Consider the following 25,084-nt stretch of genomic DNA (forward strand, 5'->3'; position numbering starts at 1 on the left):
ATAATTATTTATGTCAATCTAATATTTTGAGGGTTAAAATAAAGAATTCGGATAATTTCACACTTATTCATAAACACAACAACAACCTTCCCCCTTTGAATCCCCAAGGAGCAGAGTCCCCCATCATGTGAGATTATGTTATCTGCGTGGTGGAGGTGGAGGTGGAGCAGAGGAGTGGGACGTCCCCCTGGAGAGAGGGAAGGACGAACAAGAAAAGGAGAAGGATAAGAAGAAGAAAAAACACTAGAAGAAGAGTGAGTGAAGGGGGAACACAAGAAGATCGCTGCACCGCAAGAAGTGACTTCAGACACCGCGCAGCCCTCGCTGTCCGCCCGCCTCTCTTCGTCATGCGCCTCGGATTTTAAAAGCGTCCCGGCTGCTGCTTCTAGTGCTGGGGAGAGGACGAAGCACCTTGCATCTGGTAGTTATTTGAGTTTTGTTCCCGACCGGCTGAGCGGAAAGCAGGCGGAGAAGGAGAAGCAGGAGGTGGATACTTATCCAGGTTTTCGGGACTGCGCCGCATTCCTTCCCGGAGCGCATGCACTGTGGAGCCGGACCCGGTGCGCTCCGACTCCACCGATCCCTGGATCTCTCATGCTGGTTATCTGCTACATCGCGAAACGAATAATGCACAGTGAGAACTGCACGAACTAAACAGAGAAACAATCACACTTCGCGCGTTTACCCACCCCCCCGACTGGATTTGGATTTAAATGCCCTTTTTGGCAGCGACCATGGGTGCATGGTGGATATTGGCTGGAGCTCTGGCTGGGATCCTCACCGTCCCCCGGGGCATAAATGGTTAGTATCTTTGCTCTCTTTTCACCAAACCAGTTGTTATGTAGGTCAAGGGTTATCAGGGACCACCATGCACTCTGACATGACACCCCACATTCACATTTACTTCTATGTGGGCCACTTTTTCAGCACTCAAGCACAAGTCGGTCCAGGCTTCCTTTACCTTTTTATTTGGAACAGTTTCATTTGACCCTTGCAGCAGTGAATGTAATTTATTCCTGAAGTTTGCCAGAACACCCTGGAAGTCCCCGGAGGACCCCTGGAGTGGGCCAGGACCCTAGCTGCTGGGACCCCCTGAGCAGGTTGTGGTTTCCCAGGGTACAGAGCCGAGATTTAAATGTTTGCCAGTCAAGCTTCACCATTTGAAATGTATCCCAAAAGAGAAAAGTAGTGAAATCAAAGATTCAAATCTCACAAGCAGTCATTTGGATTTCTGAATGAGCACCTGTCTGTATTCATCATCAAGTGATGCTGAGAAGACGCATCCATACTCAGAGTAATTAGCCAGAAGGCATTACATACTTTTTGTAATGGTTTAATGCAGTATAAGTTGTTAGATCAGTATTTCAGTGACTTTATTTCTGGTAGTCAGGACACTGAAGCATTGGAATAGTTTAAATAAGCTGTTGTATGTATGCAAAGTTATGTTCCTTATTAAAATCTAATTTGAGATGAAATTGTACATCTCTTGACCTGCAAATCCATTCTTAGTGAGACAGAAGTGAAGTCAAACTTCAGAGACACTGAACATTCAAGAAAACTTTTGGCAAACCCCAACTTGAACCATTTCACTAGCAAATTAATGAATTGGATTGAATTGAATAGGGGTTTCAATTGAGCACATGTTAGAGAATGTTCTCTTCTATTTTACATCAAGTGGAGTTTAGCTGTTCATGGTGGCCTGAAAACAGCACCCTGTACTCAAAATAATCTGATGTATTATTTTGCAAGCGATTCATTTGTTATTAGCAGGTAAAAACATCTGCACTTTTGAGTTGAATGTTGAAAAGTAGAATATTTATTGTTGTTTAAGCAATTTTTCAGTGATATTCAATGTAGTTAAGGCATGCTTTAAATCTAAGAAACTACATTTATATGAACTGTTTTATGTATCCTAGACATCAATACTTTATGGGATAACAATGGAGTCATGCTTCACAGTTAGTTTGTGAAGGTATCATTTAAAGATGATGGAATAAATTCAGTTATTTGCCTAAAAAAACACAGGCATTATCAACCAAAAATAATCATAGAGCTGAGTGAGAATAATCTGCTTTACGGATGATAATCAGCAGCTGCCTGTTGTGCATTTTCTTAAATATCCAAACATATTGAAAAGTGTTGCAGCTACTGGCTCTCTGTGCCATTGAAATATTCATAACTCTGCATCACATCTAAAAGGTCTGCCCATGCACAGCTACAGTTTTCCCATCAGGGGAGTTATAATGTACAAGACTGTGAGGAGCAGAATCTAAAGCAGCTGTTACTGAACTGCCCCCTTCAAGGTTTCACTGAATCAAACTCAGGCTTGTTAACATCACAGTCGGGTGCCTGTGGGGAAGAGTCGGGCTGCATGCTCAAAATCCGGCAGGTGAATGTGTTTCTGGTCACGTGCTGTGGCAAAATGTCAGACTTTTTTGTATTCATTTCCAAAACCATTAGCATCTTCTCTCATCCATCTCGGCATGCATCCAATCTTCTTGGCATCACTTACTTCCGTAAAATTCAAACTTTCATAAAGATGTTCTTTCCGTCGCATACAGAGCACGTTGCCGTTGGATCAACCAGAGCAAAGTAGTTATAAAAGTTGAAATGTTATCGACATGAAGTGCATGCTGCTCGATGGACAGGGTGGATGCTGCGATGAAGAGAGCACTTCCTGTTTGGAGTCAAGACACGTTTACGTCATGTTGGGCTTTCAGTTTAGACTCATTCACATGTAGCTCTGAGCATCTGCAGGATTATTATCCCTAACCAATCCAATTCACTAACCTTTGGAGTCAACTTGATTGTGAGTTGGGCTTGGCGCCAAATCTTCTATCACAATACGAAGTAACCAGACTCTTTTGGTGCAAGATGCCACTTCCCCAGCATCATAAGCAGTTAAATGTACTCTGTATGATGCGAGAGAGGAAAATATCCTAGTATTTTTTTTAAATGAAAGAGTGCATACTGTGAGTTGGAGTCAGGCAGCAGTTCTGTGTTGTTGGGTTTAAATTTGGTGTTTGCTAAAAAAAGAAAGTTTCTCGAAAGAGTATAGAGTTTTTCCCAATATAAATAATATTGTCAAATATGTGCAGCCCTATAGAATGACTCATGTTTTTGGTGTTGTTTGATGCCTATTTCCAGAGGTGGGAGTAAGTCCTGTATGTGCAAGTCATGAGCAAGTCTCAAGTCTTGACCTACAAGTATCAAGCAAGTCCCAAGTCACTGTGGTGAGAGTCAAGCAAGTCAAGTCAAGTCATTGCTCAGGTCAAGCAAGTCAAGTCAAGTCATACGAAATTCTGATGAATAAGCCCAGTTTCCGCATTTAAATCAGTTAAAAGACAGTGGTTATGAAAATGGATTCAACCCACACTATGATCTTCATTACATACACAGTTAATCATTTGAAATCTAATTTAGACCGATGACAATCATATTAGATTTGTATTAACCCTAGAACTGCAGACAATATAGCTAGGACTCAAAAAGGCAGAATTCCAGGTAAGAAAATCATATATGGCATTTGCCTTTACACATATTTAATTTACATTTCTGTTAACACTAGAACCGCCAACAGCGTCAGCACCTACATAGATATCATTTTCAAATCATTTAATTTGTTCCTCTTCATCATTTCCTTATAAACTAAGTAGGACGATTCAAAACTCACTTAATTGGGTTCATTTAGAAATTGCTTCAGTTTATCATCATAACAGATAAAAAAGTTCAGATTCATTTTTACAATAAATCAAAGAATGATGCACTTCTACAAACAAAAACAACATAATTAAAACATTTAAACAAACTACTAAAAGTAGATGAACTACATTATTCAACAGTTTACAGTAACTTCTGATAATAACAGGGGAAATAAACGAGGCATCTCTTTTCCTCTCTCTCTCCCTCTCCTGACAGCCCGTCACTATCAGGGTTAGTCAAAATGAATCCCTTGGAGCTTCTAGTGGTCATTTACCGTTTTGTCTTGTCTTTGCAATGCTTAATCGATTTGAAACCAAGTCTAACGTAGCTTAAACTTAACGTTAGCTTTCTACACAACACGTGCACGTAGCCTACCTTTCTCTGTGGGTTTTTTTGTAGTGACGAATGAAGTTGGATGTTGTGGTGGTCCTGTCACCAATCTTTATGCTGCAGACCCTGCATACCGCTGTTCTTTTCTTATTAGCGTCATCGACAACATAATCCTTGAATCCAAACATGACTATTTTTGGAGTAACGCTAACCGCTGCCATGTTAACTGACGCTCCTGCCTACTAGTGGGTTGCCAGGTTTGCGCGCCTGGCCCTACAATCACCCAATCACATTTGGAAAAAACTAAACGTAACATCTCAATACAAAAACAAACGCAAATATTTAATTTCAAGTCATCGGTCTCAGGCTTAAGTCAAGTCTCAAGCCATGAATACCAAGTCAAAGTCAAGTCTTTTATCAATGTTAGTCAAGCAAGTCTCAAGTCTAAAAATATGCGACTCGAGTCAAGTCATGTGACTCGAGTTCCCACCTCTGCCTATTTCTTGGAAGTCTGAGGGGAACAACTCTAAAATTAAAGTTCTTCTCTTCAGACTATGTCAGAACCAAAACATGAAAGATGTGAATAGTCACTCCAAAAAGGACTGAGTTATGTTGCAGTTTCAAGCTATCATTTTGAATTCTTGGTGATGGTTTCATAAAACCGAAGACTTGAATTGCAACACTGTATGTGGCTTCTTTTGGAGTACCGTAAGTGTCTAATAATTGAAATATATGTTAAGTTAGACAAAGATGTTGTACTTTTAAACTACAGTATGTACAGAAGTGAATCAATTGTAGTATAAAAAGGGTTTATTTTGACGCCAAGACTCACAATTAAGTTGTTTTATTTGTATTGCCAAGTATTTCCATGCACCTTGGAAGTAGGTATTTTGTGCCAGGAATCCCTACTTGTGTACTTGCAGAAGCAAATTCTGAATATTACACATCTTTTTAAAACTGCAAATTGAATTACAGTTGCTCATCACTCATGTCATGCTAACTTAAAGCCGCTTAAAAGTGTTAATTAGCTTTTGACAACAGCTGTCACTACTGTGAATCTTCCAACAGCTGATTTATAAATCAGATTATAATTTGCATTTAAGAGATAAAGAGATGACAACATGAAGCAGCAACATTACAAACAGACTCGCTGTAAAACTGTACTCATGTTTTGTGGATCTGAAACATTACAGTAAATGTTTACCTCCATTGTGCTAGCTGTACAAAAATGTTCCCCCTCAGGTTTCTTCAGTCTAGCTTTGTGAGACCCAGACCTCAGGCTGATTCTCAGGCGCGTGTCCTTCTGTCCATAACATTTAGCCTTCAAATTTAGCTGAGATAATCATCAGCACTCTGTCATTTCACTGTAAAGGTCACATATTTTCTGGTTGGATATGTTCTAAAAGCCCTAAAAGGCCACTGTTCATGATGCACTTCATTATAAATCTGGGTAAATGCTCAATTTAGGAGTTCACAGACCAAACTAAAATACTGTTACTAAATTCTAATTTGAAATCATAACATTAGGTATCAGGTAAAGGGTAGAGTTTGAGTGATTTTTTGAGAAATTATGAAGACGAGTATTTACTCGTAGTTTTGTGGTAACATTTGCCAAAGATATTTTAGCTAGCATTAGCTTAAAGGTGGGGTATGTAATTTGTGTCAGAAACTCTTTTTATTATATTCCATGGAATGCTCTTAACATCCCGATAGCAATGAATATATTAAATGCTTTGACAATAAATACATGAAATAATTTCATCTGTGGAAGCCGTAGCGCTGTAAAAAGCACGACCAATGGCTTTAGCCGGCCCGGCTTCCTTCAGAAGTCTGAAGGAAGAGGCAGATTTGTTCCGGTTGTGAAGGCTACTTTCAAATTCTAGCGCACTCGAGCTGGTTTCTCCAAAATTGCATACCCCACCTTTAATGCTAGTTAGCACTTTAACCAGGGCTGCCAACCTTTGAGTTCAGCTTGGAGTGAGATTTTTTTTGGTGAACCGAAAAAAGAAACATTCATGTGTACAGTGTTACAAATGTATTGAACATGTACAAACTAGGGTTTCCCATTAATGTACCGGGCACTACAGTGGAATACGCACATACACAGTGTACCCGCGACTCTTACCATGAAGGCTCGATAATCAGCTCACAGCATATAAAATGGCATATAGGTGTAAGCAGAGGTCAAATGCTATTTTATAAGTGGGGGGTGGGGGGGGGGGGGGGGGGGGGGGGGGGGTCCGGGGGCATGCTCCCCTGGAAGATTTAATTTTTTTAAATATTGAAGTTAAATGCATCAATCTGCTGCACTTTGAGAGCAAAAATGAATTTATGGATACATCTCTCAACACCCATATGAAACAGAACTGCACACAGATTTTCTTTTTGGATATTTTCCAAATCACTCACCTTTTAAACTGTATTCTTGTTTTACTGTCATATAGTATTTCATAACTGTTTTTCATTTATTCTCATAAATGATGACCACAACGTTTGAGACCCACTGAGATAACTAGACTAAAGTTAACTATCTAAACAGAGAGTCCCTTACCTCACTGAGCTGTAGTTATCTCTCTGTCTGACAGGAGAGAGCTCTCCCTTTCCTTGTTTTAGAAACAGCTTTTAATATCCGTTAAGCTAACCAGATGCTAACAACAACAATGCAAATAGTGAGTTTGGTGGAAATATACTGTATAATAGTAAAGTTATTTAAGATGATGCCACATTTATTGAAGATTTTACATTATAAATATTCAAAAGCATATTCTTCCAAACTCCTTGCTAGTATGACACACAGGAGACTATTGATGAGGCTATTGATGTGTGTGTAGTGAGTTTGGTAGAAATATACTGTATAATAGTGATTGAATATTATTGTATTCTCTTTTTTTGGAGTTGCACTTTGCAGACGGTCCCTGAGCACTCGTTTCTTCTCTGGCTGCGGATACATAGAGACCAATGTGTCCAGCTCGGAGGACGGCGTGTATTGCTTTTTTTTAAATCAAAATGTGATTGTAGTTCGTTGTCAACCTTACCACGGTACTTAGGAGACGTCGTTTGTGTCTGAATAACGTTTTGTTCATGAGTTATTGATCCGTGAAATCCAACTTTACTGAACTAAGCCGGAAGACCGTTTCATTTCGTAGACCGCTCGGTTTGCTGTTCCTTCACTTTATTTTTATATTTATATACATTTATTTTGGACGAAAACTTAGCGTGAGGAAAGGCAAGTGTGGCATGAGTGCGTGAGATATGGGCTAATTGCGTGACTCTCACGCTCAATGCGTGAGTGTTGACAGCCCTGCTTTAACTATAGGAACTTTTGTCCAAATTCTGCTAGATAGTTTTAGCAGGCAATGTTGAGTGTGTGTGTTTGTCCTTACTGTGAAGTTGAGTAACCTTTGCTTGTTAAAATAAATGTGTTTGTTTCAACATTTCTCTTGCCTGTTTGCGCAACATGCTATTTGCTATCTAAATAGGGATTATCATACTAGTTACCTGGTTTCTTTAAATGTGCTTGCTTTTTTGATGTTTTGTGATGGAATAGCCTTAATAAGTAGTAGTTAGGGAGGCAGTTCAGTGTTTAATGACGATTAGCAAAGGTTTCTAAAATGTGTGTTAGCCTACTCTTCCCGCTAGCTTTAGCTTTGAAAGGCGGTGTTGGCGTGGCTTCAGCGGGATTTGTTTTTATTGTTCAACCCGTTTTTTGTTTGAGTATTTATTTACCTGTCGGAAAACCCTAAATAATATCCTGCATGCACATATTCTTGGTTTACCTTACTAACGATTATTTTGTCATCAATCTCTACATGTGATGAGGAATTTAGTGGCAGCATCAGCTGTAGTTCATCTGCTTGAGCTCTATGTTGTGTGATCCAGCTGATGTTCATGTGTTTAGGGGCCTGTACTACGAAGCTGGTGCAACCTAACCTGGGGCCTATACTACGAAGCTGGTTCAACCTAACCTGGATATGTTTGAGTTAGCCGGTTGGCCTAATCCAAAACATACGCGCTCTTGCTAAACGGTACTACGACGCGGGTTATCAACTGGATCGCTCAAGCCAGCCGTGTCCGATCGAGTTAGGTGCGCGTTCACATGAAAGGGGTGGTATCTGGAGCATTCGACCAATCACAAACATGGAGAAGCGTACTGACAGCGCAGCGTCATACTTCCTGAATGAAAAGTGAACTATAATATTAGACATATGAAGAAGTTAAACTTTAAACATCCATGACTTAAACACTTTATCCAGGATAAAAGCCACATAGGCCTGCAAGGTGAATACAGCTGGCAAAAGAAAAAGTGTTTGAATGCGTACATTAACAGGTTTATGATATCACTGCCCCGTCTAAAACACGATCTGACTTTAATTACATTTGTCTCGAGTGTTTCGTCAACTTAATGTGTTGCTTAAAATAATACTTCTGCATACAGTATGTGACACTGTGAGTGTTGCACGGCCAGATAGGGCTCAGCTGACTCAGATAAGAAAATATATGATACATTATGATGTGATATGCCGCGGACTGTACTTAATGTTACTCTGATCCGGTTACTTATGTTGTGGTAGATATGTGGTAAGTGTTCTTAACGCTAATGTTATAATAGTCAGATTGCTCTGAAGATGGGAGGTGATATTCTATTAATGTTCACGTTCACAAAGTCGGTGATTTTTGCCGGCCGTCTTTCCTGCGACTGCAGCTTTTCTGTATTTCCTTTCTCCTGTAATATGACTTGATCGCTTTAAACTCCGCACACTGAGCTCTGATTGGTCAGCAGGCAGTGCTTTCACTGAGTTGAGCTCTTAGCCTGCAACCTAACCTGCTCCCGACCAGGTTAGCCGCTAAACATAAGTTACCATGGAGATCTAGCCTGCTAAAAAGAGAACCAGCTTCGTAGGACCGGAAAGCCGGAGTTTGCCCTGAATTTAGCCGGCTAAGCGAAAATCCTGCTTCGTAGTATACCCCCCTGGTGTCTAAGTTGAACAATGTGTAGTTTAACTTAAAACAACGCTTTTCTAAATACTACAATGTTAGATTGTTTTAGGATTGACAGAGTGGGAAATGGCCTGAATTGGGCTCTAAGGGAAAGAGAACATCACCAACATTTAGCAAAGAATGTCTATATTTATTATAGATAAAGCTGTGAAACAATAATTATTCGCTCTCCTGCATGTGCTTGCTCTGAAAACTATGCAAACTCACGCATTTGATTTATTTCATACAGTTTCAGAACAAAAAAAGCGAGTCCTAGTATTTTTGTTATTAAAAGTTTTGAAATTATGCTGCATGAACTTTGATACTAAGAACGAAACTGAGTTGATAGTTTTCAATGATTGTTGAATGAGTGCTGACAATCAGGTCTGTACTCATGACAAGTTTCCTATTGTTAATCTATAACTGCAAAAATAGAGAGAGGAATGCTTCTTGGCAAAAAAATACATCTTCGATTCAATATCTCAAACTTCAATGTAAATTTGTGGTTGCGTGTCAATCAGTCAAATCAGAATTCCTGCAACATGTGAACTTTAAAGTTTTGGTATTTCATGGCTTTTATAAAGTCAAGGAGATTTTAAATATTTGTCCTTGGATTGTTCTCCTGTAGGGTTTCAGAATCAGTGTTACAGAGATGTATTGAACAGTTTTTTAAAGTATGCAGCGATACACATGGCATAACTGCTTTACGGGGACATGTTTACATAATCCCTAACAATAAAAAAATACAATTACCTGATATTTGGAAATGTGTGGACTCTAATGCTAATGATTTTCTCTCTCCCTCCCCTCTGTCTGTCATCCTAGGAGCTTGTATCTACGAGGGATCGCTGTATGCGGTAGGTGAAACCACCCTGTCTTGTCCTATTTTACCTCCTGTATAACTTGGATCCGTCCGTGAAGTCTAATGTGTATTTGCTCATGCATTATTCAAAGCGGACATCACCCGGTTAGCATGACTGACGGTTAAGGCTGTGTGTATATGCAATTGTAAAAAGCGTGTATATTATCAGTAGGGATTGCTGAGTATCCTCAGTGGTCGGAGAGGTAGCCAAGAAGATGTGTCTCATCTATAATGCATGCCTCATACTGACTTTGTGGATGATAATGGTGGTGAGAGAGAGCATCTTTTAGCCCGTCTGTTAAAAGAAGAGCATCGGTCCCCGCTGCTCTGTTCGATTAAAGGTTAGGTTCTTTGCAAAGTTTGAAATAAGTTTTGGATGAGCTTTATTCCCAAGCTCTGCTGGGGATTGGCGAACATTCAGGGTTTTTGCTCTGAGTGAGGCTTTTGTTTTAATAATCTTAAAACCCAGCTGCAGGGTCCTCGCATCCTGGCCTGCAAATGATTTGAATGTTTCAAGGGTTGTGTCTGGCTCGAGGCTCTGACAGATGAGATGTCGCTTTGTTCACTTGCGCAGGCTGCCAAGGCTTGCCCTCCGTCATACTTTTCAACATTTCCACTTGAATTATGAGTTTGAGCTTTAAAAAAAATTGAGTTTGACAGAGGTACTTACGCATTTGTAATGAAAATATATGCAAAACATAGACAGAATCAAAGCAAACCAGTATCTAATAAAACCTTTAACATTGCAGCTTTTATTTGCCATTAACTGCCTATTCATTACAAACTGCTTTACAAACCTTTCTTTATCGAGCTAGTTGCCAAGATCCTTTCTTAATGCCAGCATTGAGTAAAGGGTATTTCCTGCCCTAAGTGATAAAACAATAAGCAGTTTAGGACTTTCAATGCCAGCACAGGTTATACTTTAAGGTGATTTCGCCATGAGATAACTCATGAGATGTCTCCTCTTGTTGGTTGAAAACAGGTAAAAAATGAATGAAATCTCCTGCTGTGCACTTTAGAAAAACACCACCTATGTCTTGAAACAACTGGTAATCTCTACTAAAAAGCCTTAAACATGGTTCTCAGCGGTAGAAGTTTTTGGTTCCCATGCAAAATAATGATGAACTCCTGCTTCGTTCCTGCTGTGTTATCAGCGTAATTACAGTAAAGCTTAACACGATGAGTAGTAACATACCTGCAACTATGTTCAATCCTGTAAATGCATGAGAACACATCCTGCCCCCCTGGCTTTGAAGGGAGGTAATTGTAAGGACGAGGATGTGGAGACAAATATGGTTCATCAGTGTTTTAGGAGGGAAGAGTGTGGTGGTGTAGGTATGAGAAGGGAAAGGAGGAGGTGGAGGGTTTTGTGGGAAAAACGGGAGACAGCTGGGACGTCCCAGCATGTTGGAACAAAGTCGGGAAAAGGCCCTTCTGGGAGTTCAAAGTGAAGAGCTCCCTCCCAACACCTGGATTGGTGGGCAGAGAGGAACAAATGGAAAATAAGGAAACAGATTAAAGTGCAGAAGCCCTCAGGCCCCCTCTGTGTGGTGAAAATAATCAAAGGAGCAAAACAGCCTTGTCACACATGATCAGTGTCCTCTTTCTTCTTTTTCCAGACCTTCATTTCTTTATTTCATTAGTTATGGTGTTGAGCTTGATTTATGCTCAATAATAACTCGCGTTCAAAGGTCACCATGGTCATACTTCACAGCTTGATTTAAAAAAAGGCATAATGGCACAATTATATATGTCAGATGAAAGGCATATTGAAACATGTTATACACGGTATGGGGCATTAAGACATCGTTTTCATATCATTTTCTAAGGTTTCTGCAGCGATTTTAAAATGTTTGCAGAGTCAATGTTAAAGTGTACTTCAGGAACCAGGTTACAGTGTGATTATCCCAGTAAGCACATTTTTTAAATTTCATTTTAACATAAAGCGGGCTTCTGTAACACCGGATTAGAGAAATTTGATATCCCCAGATAGATTTATCCCGGAGAATGTTCATTTCCTGTGCCTTGTTTGTAGGTAAACATTGTGTCTCAGGGCTTCTTAACATTTAAAAACCTATTAATGTGTCATACCCACTTAACGGGAAGAAACTCAGCTAACTGACGATGTGAACCATTTTTACCGAAACAAAACAGAAGTCTCACAAGAAGCGTCTAAATGAGCCCTGAGCGAAAGAATGCTAACGCACTTAGCACAGAACTCCCGGTATAAATACTTTAATACTTATCGGATCTGCACAAACAAGATATCAGCTAGCAAGCTGAGATTCCACAGATTCATCACCCCTGAGTGATCATAACTCGCGGCCAGTGTTGGGGAAGTTACTTTTAAAAAGTAGTGTTTGCTCGTTACTCGTTACTTCTTTAAAAAAGTAATGTTTTTTTTTTTTGGATTGACACTATAATTTAATTTTTTTTAATATGTTCAATCTGAATTTACTTTAAAATAAAAAAATCTATATTGATTCTGACTTTTCTACATCCAACTCAGGTTTATCATTGCTTTGAGAAAAAAGATTATTAATTTACCCCTTTTAGAAGTGAAGATATAGTCAATTGTTCTGGGAATGTCATTTTCGAGCCTGAGACCTGAAAAACAGGCTCAGGGCTTAACAGGTTAAGCAGCAAAGTTTATGATTAATGTTTCGACACTAGCCATTTTGGAAATTGAATCAGGGATACCAACATTTCTGATTTACCAAAAGTATTTCTGGTCAGCAGGTACATCGTTTTCGACAAACAATTAGCGTTGCAAACCCTTTATAGAAAGTCAAACTACATCCAATCTGACAAAATATTTAAAAATGAACACTTTGCATAGTTTATGATGGAGGCACCACCCTGAGCCCATCTACAGTACAAACAGATGCTTTAATTTTATGGATTTTCACAGTTATTTTGCTCTATAAAAACCCTATATTGATCAAAGCAATAGTGTGAACAACATGTATGAGATGCTTTTGAGACTAGGAAGGCACAAATCACCTTTCAACACAAGGCAATTCAAAGTGCTTTACAAAAATGAATGACATTAAAGGGAGGCAATCCTCATGACACGCATTTTTAAATAATTATCATCCGATAAAACAGACCAGTTTCTGCTAATCTTTTTCTTTTCTTTTTTATCCGATGACGTTATCAGTGATTTTAAGCTGATTAATTACCGAAATAACATCAACCCTGTGGGCGGCGCCATTTTGACGAGTCACATAACTTATTCTACCGGAAGTGACGTGAACTATGCGTTTGGTGTCGAGGACAAATTGACGTACGTGCCAGAGTTCCCGTTAGAATATTTTTTCGCCGGTCAACAAAATGAGAAAAGTGCCGGTCAAAGGTCTTCTTTGTTATTTATTGTGCTTTAAAACAAATTGATATGATTCGATATTAAACAAACTAATCATAGTAGATTAACTATTCAAAAGTGTACAGTAATTTATAATAACACGGGAATAATAAACGGAGCGCTTTCTCCTTCTCCTGACAGCCCGTCAGTATCATGCAGCTCGCGGATCAGTAATGAGTGACCCGACAGTAAAACTAAACTTATCTATAACTAGTTCAGGTAGTTTGAGAGGTCATTAAAATAGCTATGTGTGATATTCTAACCTGAAGTGTGTGTTTTGTTCCGCTCACCGCTGCAGGCAGGGGCGGACTGGCCATCGGGACGTTCGGGACGAATCCCGATGGGCCGGTACTGAAGTGGGCCGGTCGGACGATGTGGGCCGGCCGGTAACCGGCAGGGCTCGACATGAAATGGCCCGCTGGCCCGGAAGCACTATTTAGACACCCCGGGCCAGCATAACGTACGTTCCACTTGCCCGCTCGGGCCACTAAAAATATTGCTTTAAAAAAATGGTCCTGTGGTATTGGTATTTTGACTAGCAATTTAGTTAAATTGTTTCGTTTATCAACGCTACAACATAGCGTTCCGTGAGTCGGTTGTCGTTGTTGGGTGAAAAGCAAACAGCTGTTTGCTGCGGAGCGCAGCGGGAGCAGGCTCCCGTGAGCGGGAGCGCGCTCCTTCACTACAGACCAAATGTTTTTAATACCAGCGGTAACCGGCCAAGCGCCGGGCAAAAAACAATCTTCAAATAAAAGAAAGTCACCGGAGGAGTTAAAGGAGAGTGACAGGGAGTATGAGAAGAAGAGGGAGATAAAGTTTCAGCCAGCTTGATCGATGGAGTTGGCTTCTAGTGGTGCGGTCACGCGTCCTAAAACCCTTTTATAATCTATCGATTAGATTTATGATTCGAAAATTATAAAAGTAGGGTAGACATGTGGAGATTATCCGGCTGAACAAAACGTGCATTTATCAAACAGGTTTGTTTTCCACAGACCTTATTTCCAGCTATTTTTCCAAAACCCTTGTCGAGGGAACCAGCAGCTTACTTCCTGGTTTTAGGACGCGTCACTGGCTGCACCTCTCAATATGATGCCAATATAAACAAGGTCTTCTGTCGGCTGTGTACATCAATGCCGACCTATGCTGACAAGTAAGTGAAGAGTAGACAATATAAAGGTATTGGCGAAATGTCCCAGCAGTTTAGGATAATGAAGGTTCAGGTTCTAATCAAATCAATTACATAGCCTGACAGGAAGGCAGAAAGTGCATTATACAAATAATAATAATAGCAGACATTTTTTAACAATGACCACAATATCATTATTTTAATAAACCAAATATGAACAATTGAGGAAAATTAGGAAGAACTGATGATTAAAATGTTGTAGTACAAGTAGTAATGTAGCCTAGTACATTACTATTGCAACAAATGTGTTAATTTTCTTCATTATTAGTTTTTTTGGACGAATGCTCCGGGCCAGTGGTTACAATGGTGGGGCCAGTGATAATACAAGTCCACCGGCCCGGAGGTAGACATTATTTACCCTTAATGTCTACCGCAAGTAAATTGTCTACCCCCCCCCCCCCCCCCGACAATTTACTAGCGGTATTTACTTGCGGTACCGCGGCGGGCCGGCGGTACCGAAGTGGGCCGGTCGAGAGTCCCGGGCTGATTTGTAGTCCCAGTCCGCCCCTGGCTGCAGGTGATTATGCAGAGCTGCGTGTCGACTCGTCAGCAGCAGCTGATCTCTCTCTCCCGTCAGATTAGACTTCACTCGCGTTTATGTCCATATCGATCAGTTCTAGCTAATGATAGGACTACCTGCTTATTAAAAGACACCTAAACAATAAGCGTCGCTATGCAACTGGGTGAGGCCACAAAGTATAGCGCAGCATTATGCATTTGTTTACATGCCCACCGGAACCCCAAGGCATTACCAACAGATCAACGCACAATCAACCCATACAGGACATCTCTTTCTCCACATTAAGTGTTAGATATTAGAATGGACTATTCTTGTCTGTCACATACTCTTTTGTCTGTCACATAAGTGGCGCAAGTTGCGCAACTGATGCGGTATTGCGCTAAGCGGAAATTATTTTGAATGGACACTTTGACTGTGCTGTTCTCAATACAGCTTTTTCTAACACCACAGTGTCGAATTCCCTGTGTAAACATATGCAATCCAAGTCGTCTGTGAACAGTTTATTTACAACATATGTTCATAAGAGGATTGTCCATGGCTACACACCGATCGCAAGTACACCATTCATGTACAGGTCTCCCTACTCGCCCCCCGAAATCAATTGCACGAGTAAAGGGATCGTCTCCAGCAAGATCACCGTGCTGTTCATCCTCATCGTCACTGTCCCTGGATTCCTGACGGTTCTCCTGACTTGGCTGTATGGCTGAATTCCCCCATCCAATCTCTCCACATTGCTCAAAACGTCTTCCTCGGCTGACGTGTCCGAACTCAAATACTCTGCCATGTTTTCGTCGAATGAGCTGTCCGTGTGTTTACAAAGTGAAGGCATAGATGACGTCACAACCTCGTTTTTCGGATCATGTGACTACTGAAAAATGGCGAAAATGGCAGCTGCCTGACGGAATATACAGGTTTTGATAAAAAAAGAGCTATAAAATCATTATTTACCGGGGAATATCGCTGATTTCTTCAGGGTATGGTTTAAACATAATGTTTCACTAAATACTGAAGTTTTTATTAACTATTTAATGACTGGAGCCTTCCTTTAAGGAAATGGCATTTAAAAACAGTCATTAAAAAGCAAAGATAATAAAATAAACATTAAAAGAAAAAATACATGGATACAAGTTACAGTGCAGTTTAAGATATGAATAGTTTAAGTAAAAGCAGCGGCAAAAAGAAAAGTCTGCAGCCTGGATTTAAAAGTAGTAAAAGTTGCAGCGGACCGGCAGGTTTCTGGGAGTTTGTTCCAGATATTTGGAGCATAATAACTGAATGCTGCTTCTCCATGTTTAGTTCTGACTCTGGGGACAGAATGCTGACCAGTCCCTGAAGACCTGAGAGATCTGGATGGTTCATAATTTAGCAGTAGGTCAGAAATGTATTTTGGGCCTAAACCATTCAAAGCTTTATAAACCAGCAGCAGTATTTTTGAAATATATTCTTTGACACACAGGAAGCCAGTGTAAAGACTTCAGAACAGGAGTGATGTGATCCACTTTCTTAGTGTTAGTGAGGACTCGAGCAGCAGCGTTCTGAATTAGCTGCAGCTTTCTAATAGATGTGTAAGTGAGACCTGTAAAGACACCATTACAGTAGTCCAGTCTACTGAAGATAAAAGCATGGACAAGTTTTTCCAAATCCTGCTGTGACATTAGTCTTTTAATCCTAGATATATTCTTTTGGTGATAGTAGCCTGATTTAGTAACTGTTTTAATGTGACTGCTGAAACTCAGGTCAGAGTCCATGACTATACCTGGATTTCTGGCTTCATCTGTTGTTTTGAACATTGCAGACTGAAGCTCAGCGCTAACTTTTATACATTCTGCTTTGGCTCCAAAAACCATTACCTCAGTTTTATCTTTGTTTAATTGGAGACAGTTCTGACACATCCAGTCATTGATTTGTTCAATGCACTTACTCAGCGTTTGAATTGGAGCATAGTCTCCTGGTGAAATGGTTACGTAAATGTGTGTGTCATCCGCATAACTATGGTAACATATTTTGCTGGTTTTCATTATCTGAGCCAGTGGTAGCATGTAGATGTTAAAGAGAAGAGGCCCCAAGATGGAGCCTTGAGGTACCCCACATGCCATATTTGTCAACTCAGATGTGTATTTACCTATAGAAACAAAGTTTTTTTCTGTCCTTTAAGTAGGATTCAAACCAATTTAGAACTGTTGCCGAAAGTCCCACCCAGTTTTCTGGTCGGTCTAGTAATATGTTGTGGTCAACAGTGTCAAACGCAGCACTGAGATCTAATAATACTAACACTGAGGTTCTGCCACTGTCTGTGTTTAAGTGGATGTCATTGAAGACCTTTACAAGAGCAGTCTCAGTGCTGTGGTTTGGACAAAAGCCTGACTGGAAAACATCGAAACAGTTATTTAAATGCAAGAAATTACTCAACTGTTGAAAAACAACTTTTTCAATGATTTTACATAGAAATGGCAGGTTTGATATGGGCCTGTAATTGTTCATTACTGAAGCAGCTAGATTATTCTTTTTTAAGAGTGGTTTAATGACTGCAGTTTTCAGGGCCTGTGGAAAAACACCTGAGTAAAGAGACTTGTTTACTATGTTGAAGTAGATCTGAGGCCATGCAATGAAAAACATGTTTGAAAAATCCTGTTGGAATAATATCAAGGCAGCAGGAGGAGGATTTCAGATTTTGTATAATGTCCTCTAGGTCATTCATCAGTCAGCTGTCTCCAAGATCCTGTAACCGATGAATCCGAACAGTCCCATGCAGAGAGTTGTCCTCAGAGGAGCCTGAAATGCTGGTTGTGAACAGTATGTGACGTCACCTTCAGGTCACCTAAAACATCCCATACCTGTCAGCGCATGTCAGCTCGCACCCTTACATCATGTACAAAACATACTGTAGCTGCCATTGGAGGAAGACACTCTCCTATTGTTTAGTTAGCACCACTCTAACATCCACTTTTGTCTTGCTTTTGTCTTCTTCTACTATTAGTATTCATTCTCGGGACAACTGATCCTGCAGTAGTCAAAGTGTTTCTCCGCTCCTTCTCTGATCAGTAGTAATGGAAACATGACTTCCGATAGACACTCTTATTTGACTTGTTGAGAACTTGTTTAATATGCTAAGGAGCGAGTTATTGGTTGCATTTGAATCATGAAGTGTTACATCCAACCAAAGATATTGTGAAGTCACAATGAACAAACGAATCAGAAAATACTTCAACATTTAGTGTTTAAGTAGGCCAAGAACTTCAAATAGTGATCTATATTACTGGTCAATCAAAGACACGTCTCGGCTATACTACAACCTGCAAAGTATCTTTCCATAATGTAGTGATGAAGGAGAAATAACCAATACCTCCAAAATGCACTGCATACTTAAGTAAATGTTGCTATATCCTCCTGCAATTCAGGAACTCATGCATCCTGACATATTGAAATAATGGAAGACTTATTGCAGGGGTGCTGCCAGGCCTGACATGCTGTTGAATTACAGCGTATAGCTGCACAGTAAAGGACTGTACGGCTTGGCAACATGCAGCACCACGTCCAAATATATCACCTCCCCCCTCGAGGCCTGAATTCCTGGCATTGCAAGTCGCCATTTATGTCGGAATCAAAATGTAGGGCACCTCAAGAATAGCACCATTGGGACAGAGGTCCCGGCAGTAACGGCAATGTTTTACAAAGAGGGCAGAGCCAGGGATTTGACAAAGCATTAACCTGAACAGATTTGAAACGTTTCGTTGGTACATCTCCAAACCACACGATCACGCGTGTCATAGTGGGTTTATTCCAGTCCTGACCGGTTCCAGCTAAATTCTGCTCGTCTCGTCCCACTCTTGCCACTTTGTGCTGAGTTATTGTTCTCCCATGCAGGGGCGCCGCCAGGGATTTTGGGCCCCATGAAAATATATCACATTGGGCCCCACCACCAGGCACAGGCCACTTTGTTTATAAATTACCTCGAGGGCCGTACCAAATGGTCTAGCGGTCCGTATACGGCCCGGGGGCCGGAGGTTCCCCACCCCTGCTTTAATATAATAACATTAGTATTAATATCATAACCAAAATGTCTGTGATTAACATTTTGTTTACACACTGATCACTCAATGCTTCAAACTGTCCATCATCCTAAATAGACTAAAAGCAGTTTTTTGTTTTATATAGATCATTGGCTATGTGGGAAAATACTGTGTTTTAAATGTATCATTTAAATTAGATGTTAGCTTTTTGTTATATATATATTTGATTTGATATACTTTATTAATCCCCGTGGGGAAATTGTTTCTCTGCATTTGACCCATCCTAGTGTTAGGAGCAGTGTGCTGCCATTTTGAACGGCACCCGGGGAGCAGTGTGATGAACGGTGCCTTACTCAGGGACACCTCGGTAGCACTTGGTCTTGCCGGGACTTGAACTGGTGACTTTCCAGTTACCAAGCCAAGTCCCTATCGACTTCGCCATATATATATTGTATTCCAGTCTCCCTTCAGATATGTTAAGTGGCATGTCATTCAACACAATGCTGCTCACCTCCTTCAGTTGGGAGAAAAGCTGGTTCAGGTTCAGCCTTATGGGGGGACAGGGCTGCTGAGCCTAAAGATGGATCTGTTGGACCTGGCACCAGGGGGAGGGACAACTGATTTAGTATGAATAGGCGCTAAAAATGTGCCTGCATTTATTAAAGGTAGGTAGGTAAGAATGGAGAAACCAGCTCGAGTGCGCTAGAATTTGAAAGTACACAACCGAAAAAAATCTGCCCCTTCCTTCAGAGTTCCTTACAGAGCCCCTCCTCCAACACACACGGACGCGCACATGACCAATGAGGGCACGAGATCAGCTTGTGCACCAATGGAAGGCTGACAGGCAGGTAGGCCATCCAGACATTTTTGCCGGGCCAGCTCAGATGATTGGTCGTGCTTTTTACAGCGCCACGGCTTCCACAGATGACATTTTTGTATGTATTTATTGTCAAAGCATTTAATGTATTCATTGCTATCGGATGTTAAGAGCATTCCATGGAATATAACAAAAAGTGTTTCTGAAGTGAATTACCTACCATACCTTTAAATATCAGCTAAAAGAGCAGTGAAATTAAAGACCTCTGCATTTTCTGTAAAGATATTAACAGTACTTAATGTCAGCTTAGTAAACAAAAAAACATTAGCTAACAGACTAATTTCCACCACTCATGGACCACACCCACCTTTTCTTGTGAAAAACTGGGTGACATACTGTCGCCCTTTAGTCCCTCTCTCTTGTCTTTCTCTCCTTTCTCTTCTTTTCTTAGAGCCTGACTTTGTTGGTCGTTGAAACATGGTACAACACACGTATGTAGGCTAAGTACTAGCATCTCTCCTCACATGCTTTCACTCTCTGCAAGTGCCGGTGCTGCACCGCGTTTGGAGGCAGGACCAAACCATTACATGTACATAGAAGGGGGTGTACAGAGGCTTTGGGTAATTAACTTTTGGAAGAAAATAAGTTAAATGAATCGGCCCTTAGAATCGTCCTAACTTTTCACCCCCTTACGGCGCCCCTGCTCCCATGTTAAGCATTGACAAGCTCTAACCTGAAGGTAACCAGTTCTTAAGTGAAAACGATTTACATTTGAGATAGGATCTTTTTACAGAAATGCCTTCATTTACACAGATTGTGTTTACATTATGGCAAACCAGAAAAATATGTTTTTGAACCACTGTAATCATTAGGAAGTTCTTAAAACCCAGTTGTAGTTGTGGTCATTCCAAGGCCTTTACAGTTGGTGCATTACAGACTTATCTGCATTTATCCCTTCCTTTTTAAGTGGTGTTCTGTTCATAAAACAAGGGGAATCTAGTCGTTCAACTCTGCCCAAAGAAATGTGTTGGAGGCTGTGGCTCAGTGGATAGTATGATGGACTTCGAATCGAGGTATAGCAAGTTTGAGTCCCACTGCAGTCAGCATGTCGTTGTGTCCCTGGGCAAGACACTTCACCCCAAATCGCTCCTGTGGGGATTGTCCACAGTACTGAATAGTAGTGAGTAAGTCGCTTTGGATAAAAGCGTCTAACAAATGACATGTAATGTAATGTAATGTGTTGCGTGTCTCTTCCCCTCCCCCTGTCTGCTTTCCGTAATGGTGTTTCCATGATTGGCGGCTTGTCACTCAGCCTTTGAGCAGAAACTAGAAACTCTGTCAATTAGTCAACAATAGCTTCCACTCAAGCACAACCTGACCCTTAAACCATGACCACCTACACCTCAATGTTTTCAAGTGTGGAAGTTTACCACATGAGTAGTTTAGATGCATTAGTCAGATTTAATTATTAACATAGTCTTAAACCTTGTTTAGTTAATAGCATTAAAATACCAGGACTGCTGATGTAGAACGTTGGTTAAAAATTAACCACATGGCTATCATTGGTAGAAAACAGATCCTTTTATTTAAGTAGAATTAATAATACAAACAGTAAAAATACTTTCCTACAACTTTACATAAGTAAAAGTGTAATGGGAAAAATATATTCAAGTATGAAAGGTGTTCTTTGTAGAATGTTCCCTGTCAGCGATTTACTTTTATGTTCTTGAATAATATTACTGCTGCATTAATGTTGCATTTCACTTCAGTGGATATTCAAGGTTGTGCTCAATCAAACCCTTTTATTGACTAGGAGGTAGTACTTGACATTTCCTTATTATTCCTTTGAGCAGCCCTGATCACTTTTCATCATAGGACCTCCATCCTTCAGTGCAGCTTCAGAGGTAATCTCTCCGGGAAATAGTTTTGCGGAACAATTTCCAGTCAGCGTCAGAAAAACAATATCAGCAGCCGTCTGATTGCTGCTGCCCAACACGCTTCAAAACTTGAGTTTGACAATGATGAATGGAAAAGAAAAGAAGCTGATATTAAACGGAGAGTACAGTGAAGGCAAATACAGTGAGCTATTCTAAAATATCCTATCTCTCACTTCCTCTGTGCCTCGGGGTAATATCCCCACGAGTATTCATATCCATCCACATTGTGCCCGTTGGGGTTCGGTGGTGAAGTATGATATCAAAAGCACAAATAGGATCTGACTGCTGTTGGACAGAATATGTATATTAACGGAAACTGCCTTTTTTTCCTCCAGGGCCTCCTTGGTGGATTAGTGCTCTAGCTGTAGTGATAATTCCTCTGTGTCGCCGTTGACTGGCTTCACGCTGTTTGGGCTCTATGAGTCCCATGTCCCATGTGATCAGAGGGAAGGCTAAATCAGACCGCATGTCCCCTCCCAGAGGGATGGGACATGCACCGCAGGAACACTTCAAGCCTGCATTTCTGAAACTAGAACGAAGCATTGAAGGGAAAAACAGGCCGAGGGGTATGAAAACATCACCCGAGGGTTGACAGGGACAGAGTAAAGGCAGGAAGGAAGATGTCTGACAGCAGGATCCTAAGTCCTTTGAGACAGGGAAGTCTGTCAGCATTCTCCTTTTTCAGCCTGATAGAAATCCTGGACAGGTAGGGTCACCTGACGGTCGAGGAGGGAGCACACGCCAGCTGCACACCAAGTCGTTTTGAACTTTCTAAATGGTAGACACTGACTTCAGACCACTGCAAAGAATATCAAGTCTAACAAGACATTTAGCCTCTACTCAAGGTGTAGTTTCTTGTAACAAGCCAAATAATGTTTCATTGTGGTGAGATTTCATGACTTGTTTCCTGTAAAACTCGACTTTTTCAAGAGAATACATTTTTCTCTTCCTAAAAAAACCCCTACAAAAGATCAAAGCTGCGGTCGAATGGTCCCATTCTCTTGGGAGGCTTTCCAACTGAGTGAAATACTCCGGAGGTTTCTAAGTGGCAGACATGGAAATAGCTACAGTGTGGGACTTCATGGTAATGAAGGAACATGCCAGCCATGAATACTTATTATGAGAGTAAAATATGAATCCAAATTATTATATATTATTATTAGTATTTTTGGTTTTGGTTTTTTGGCGTGGCAAAATAATTAATTTTTTGGACTTCTTACTAACCATCTATTATTGTGGATTGTATTGGGCTTCAGCAAAGTTACCTTAACTTCTTATGTGCGGGAAATACTTTAGAATAAGAAGACAGGACTAGGCAATATTTCAACATAATTGTTTATTACATTTCATTGGATTTTTGGAGCAATCTATGATGAACATGTTGGGTTAGGTTTAGGGGGAAAATTAATAAATCTAAACTCACTTTAAATAAAAAAAACGTTTCCTCTTTTTGCATCTCTGAAGTACTTTGTCATTGAAAACAGAAGATTATGTTTCATATGCGATTTAGCAAGAAAAAGTCCTGCACTCTTTCGGGTACTAATTTAATCATGCCCATGACTGAAAACCTGTGCTCTGATAAGTTGTCTGGTTTCATATTTCCTGGACCCATGTCTTCTGAGTGTGCTTTCGACGCAGGTGGCTCCATTTGCCATATTGTAATATCAGCATAATAATATGATGAGTCACTGAAAGACTGGTTCAGATTCATGGGCCTCGGTTCTGACGGAATCTAATCTTTTGACCCAGTTGGAGATTGTTTGTGTTTGGTGCTCAACATCACAGCATCAAAAAACAACTTCAGATGCGCAATGAAGTTCGTGTCACGTCTTCACCCAATGGCGCTATTAATAGTCAGGTCAGGGATAAAGGCTTTTCTATCTGTTAGATTGTGAATCCTGATTCCTCCCAATGACCCCGAGCCACACACACCACTTCCTGTTCCTTTTTCCACTCATCTCTTTTGAGAGGTTTTCCCTGCTGTTGTGATGTGTGAAGTTCCCGACATAATGAAGTGAGCGCCGGCCCGCGCTGATGTCAGGAGAATAGCGGCTTTTCAGAAGCACCATGGCCCAAGACACACATAAATAGATCATTTGAGGACTTGCCATTCGCGGCTCTACCATATCTGAATTATTAAAGTGGCTGGAAGCTGTGAAGTGCCTACACTGGCTGCTCTTTTCAAGATGCTTTTAAAGCTAAACTGCTTCTTGCATCTCGAACCTCTTCGTACTTTTGAGCCAGAGCAGCAGTTTCCCATTTGTTTTTGCTCAAGGGAGAAAAAGTATTTTATTTTCATGTCTGTCACTGAAGTTGGAATAGATTGCATGCAGCATTAGATTTAAAAGACACCTTGAGACTTGTTCTGTAAGACTCTTCATGTTATAATTCTGAAAATCTGTAAACCGAATGAAAATATAACAATCAGATCAATTCTAATGCACATATTTCCTTCAGTTGAGTGAAATGTGTTTTTTAGGTCCCGAGTGCAACAATCAACAAAAGGTAAAGAAAGTGAAAGTAATTGCAGATTAAGGTTGTCACATGGGGCTGATGATTAGCAAGTGTGAGTATAAGGTGTAGTGACAACTAAACTTATTCCTGCTTTTCCGCCGAAAATCAGTTCTGTTCTACTTTGGTGCCAATGCTCTTTTTGTTACGGAGCTGTTTCAAAATTGTGAACCAGTTGTTTTTCCACCGCCCAGATCCCGAGTTCTGTTTTTGGTTCTTGCTCAGCAGTTTTTTGGTTACAAATGCGCAATCGGCCCTGGAACTGCTTTGGTGGAAAAGGGTTTTATGAGAAGCTGGACACGTACAGTTTACTCACACGGGTGGGATGGCTTGCAAAAAGTTATAACACATTTTTCTTGCATTCTACACATGTCCTTCAACACTTGTTCCGATCGTAACATGCATACAATCTTTCAAATTAAACATCGTTCTTTACAGAAAACAACATGGTTAGGTTGAGGAGAAGATCGCAGTTTTGCACACAGTTACAATAATTATTGAAGTGATGTTAAGTAAGGAATATGTGTATAATCAATTCTAGTTTCACATGCAACACCATCAGCAGTCTCCTGGGTGAAAGAAAGTCCTGTGTTTTTGGACCCACCACACTGCATTGTTTAAAAAAGCGTGCATTCGGCTTTGCTTCTTTAGGTATAAATACACAACAAGGACAACATTCTATGGCTTTTTAGGATTTCAATTGCAAACGATACAGTAGATTATGGTTTATTAACCAGCTAGATACAGGTGAGAGGATAAAGTATCATCCAGAAAATCTAGTTTGAGTAATACATCCATGTTTGAAGGTCTTTTAGAAAAAAGGCAAAATGTTACATTGCATCTACCAATCTATTAAGTGTAACCCTGA

General features: G+C 40.5%; 1 protein-coding gene across 2 annotated transcripts in view; it reads left to right on the top strand.

Moving 5' to 3' along the window:
* The first annotated feature begins 221 nt into the window (after positions 1-221).
* The window catches only part of fras1 (Fraser extracellular matrix complex subunit 1), a 315,805-nt gene continuing 290,942 nt past the window's right edge, over positions 222-25,084 (top strand). For both annotated transcript variants that reach the window (XM_034216717.1, XM_034216718.1), the window contains exons 1-2: positions 222-801; positions 9,835-9,866. In XM_034216717.1, coding sequence (XP_034072608.1) covers positions 714-801; positions 9,835-9,866 — 120 coding nt within the window. In that variant the 5' untranslated portion in view covers positions 222-713. The remainder of the gene's footprint in view (positions 802-9,834; positions 9,867-25,084) is intronic.

Source organism: Gymnodraco acuticeps, unplaced genomic scaffold (genome assembly GCF_902827175.1).
Source record: "Gymnodraco acuticeps unplaced genomic scaffold, fGymAcu1.1, whole genome shotgun sequence".
NCBI classification, from domain to species: Eukaryota; Metazoa; Chordata; class Actinopteri; order Perciformes; family Bathydraconidae; genus Gymnodraco; species Gymnodraco acuticeps.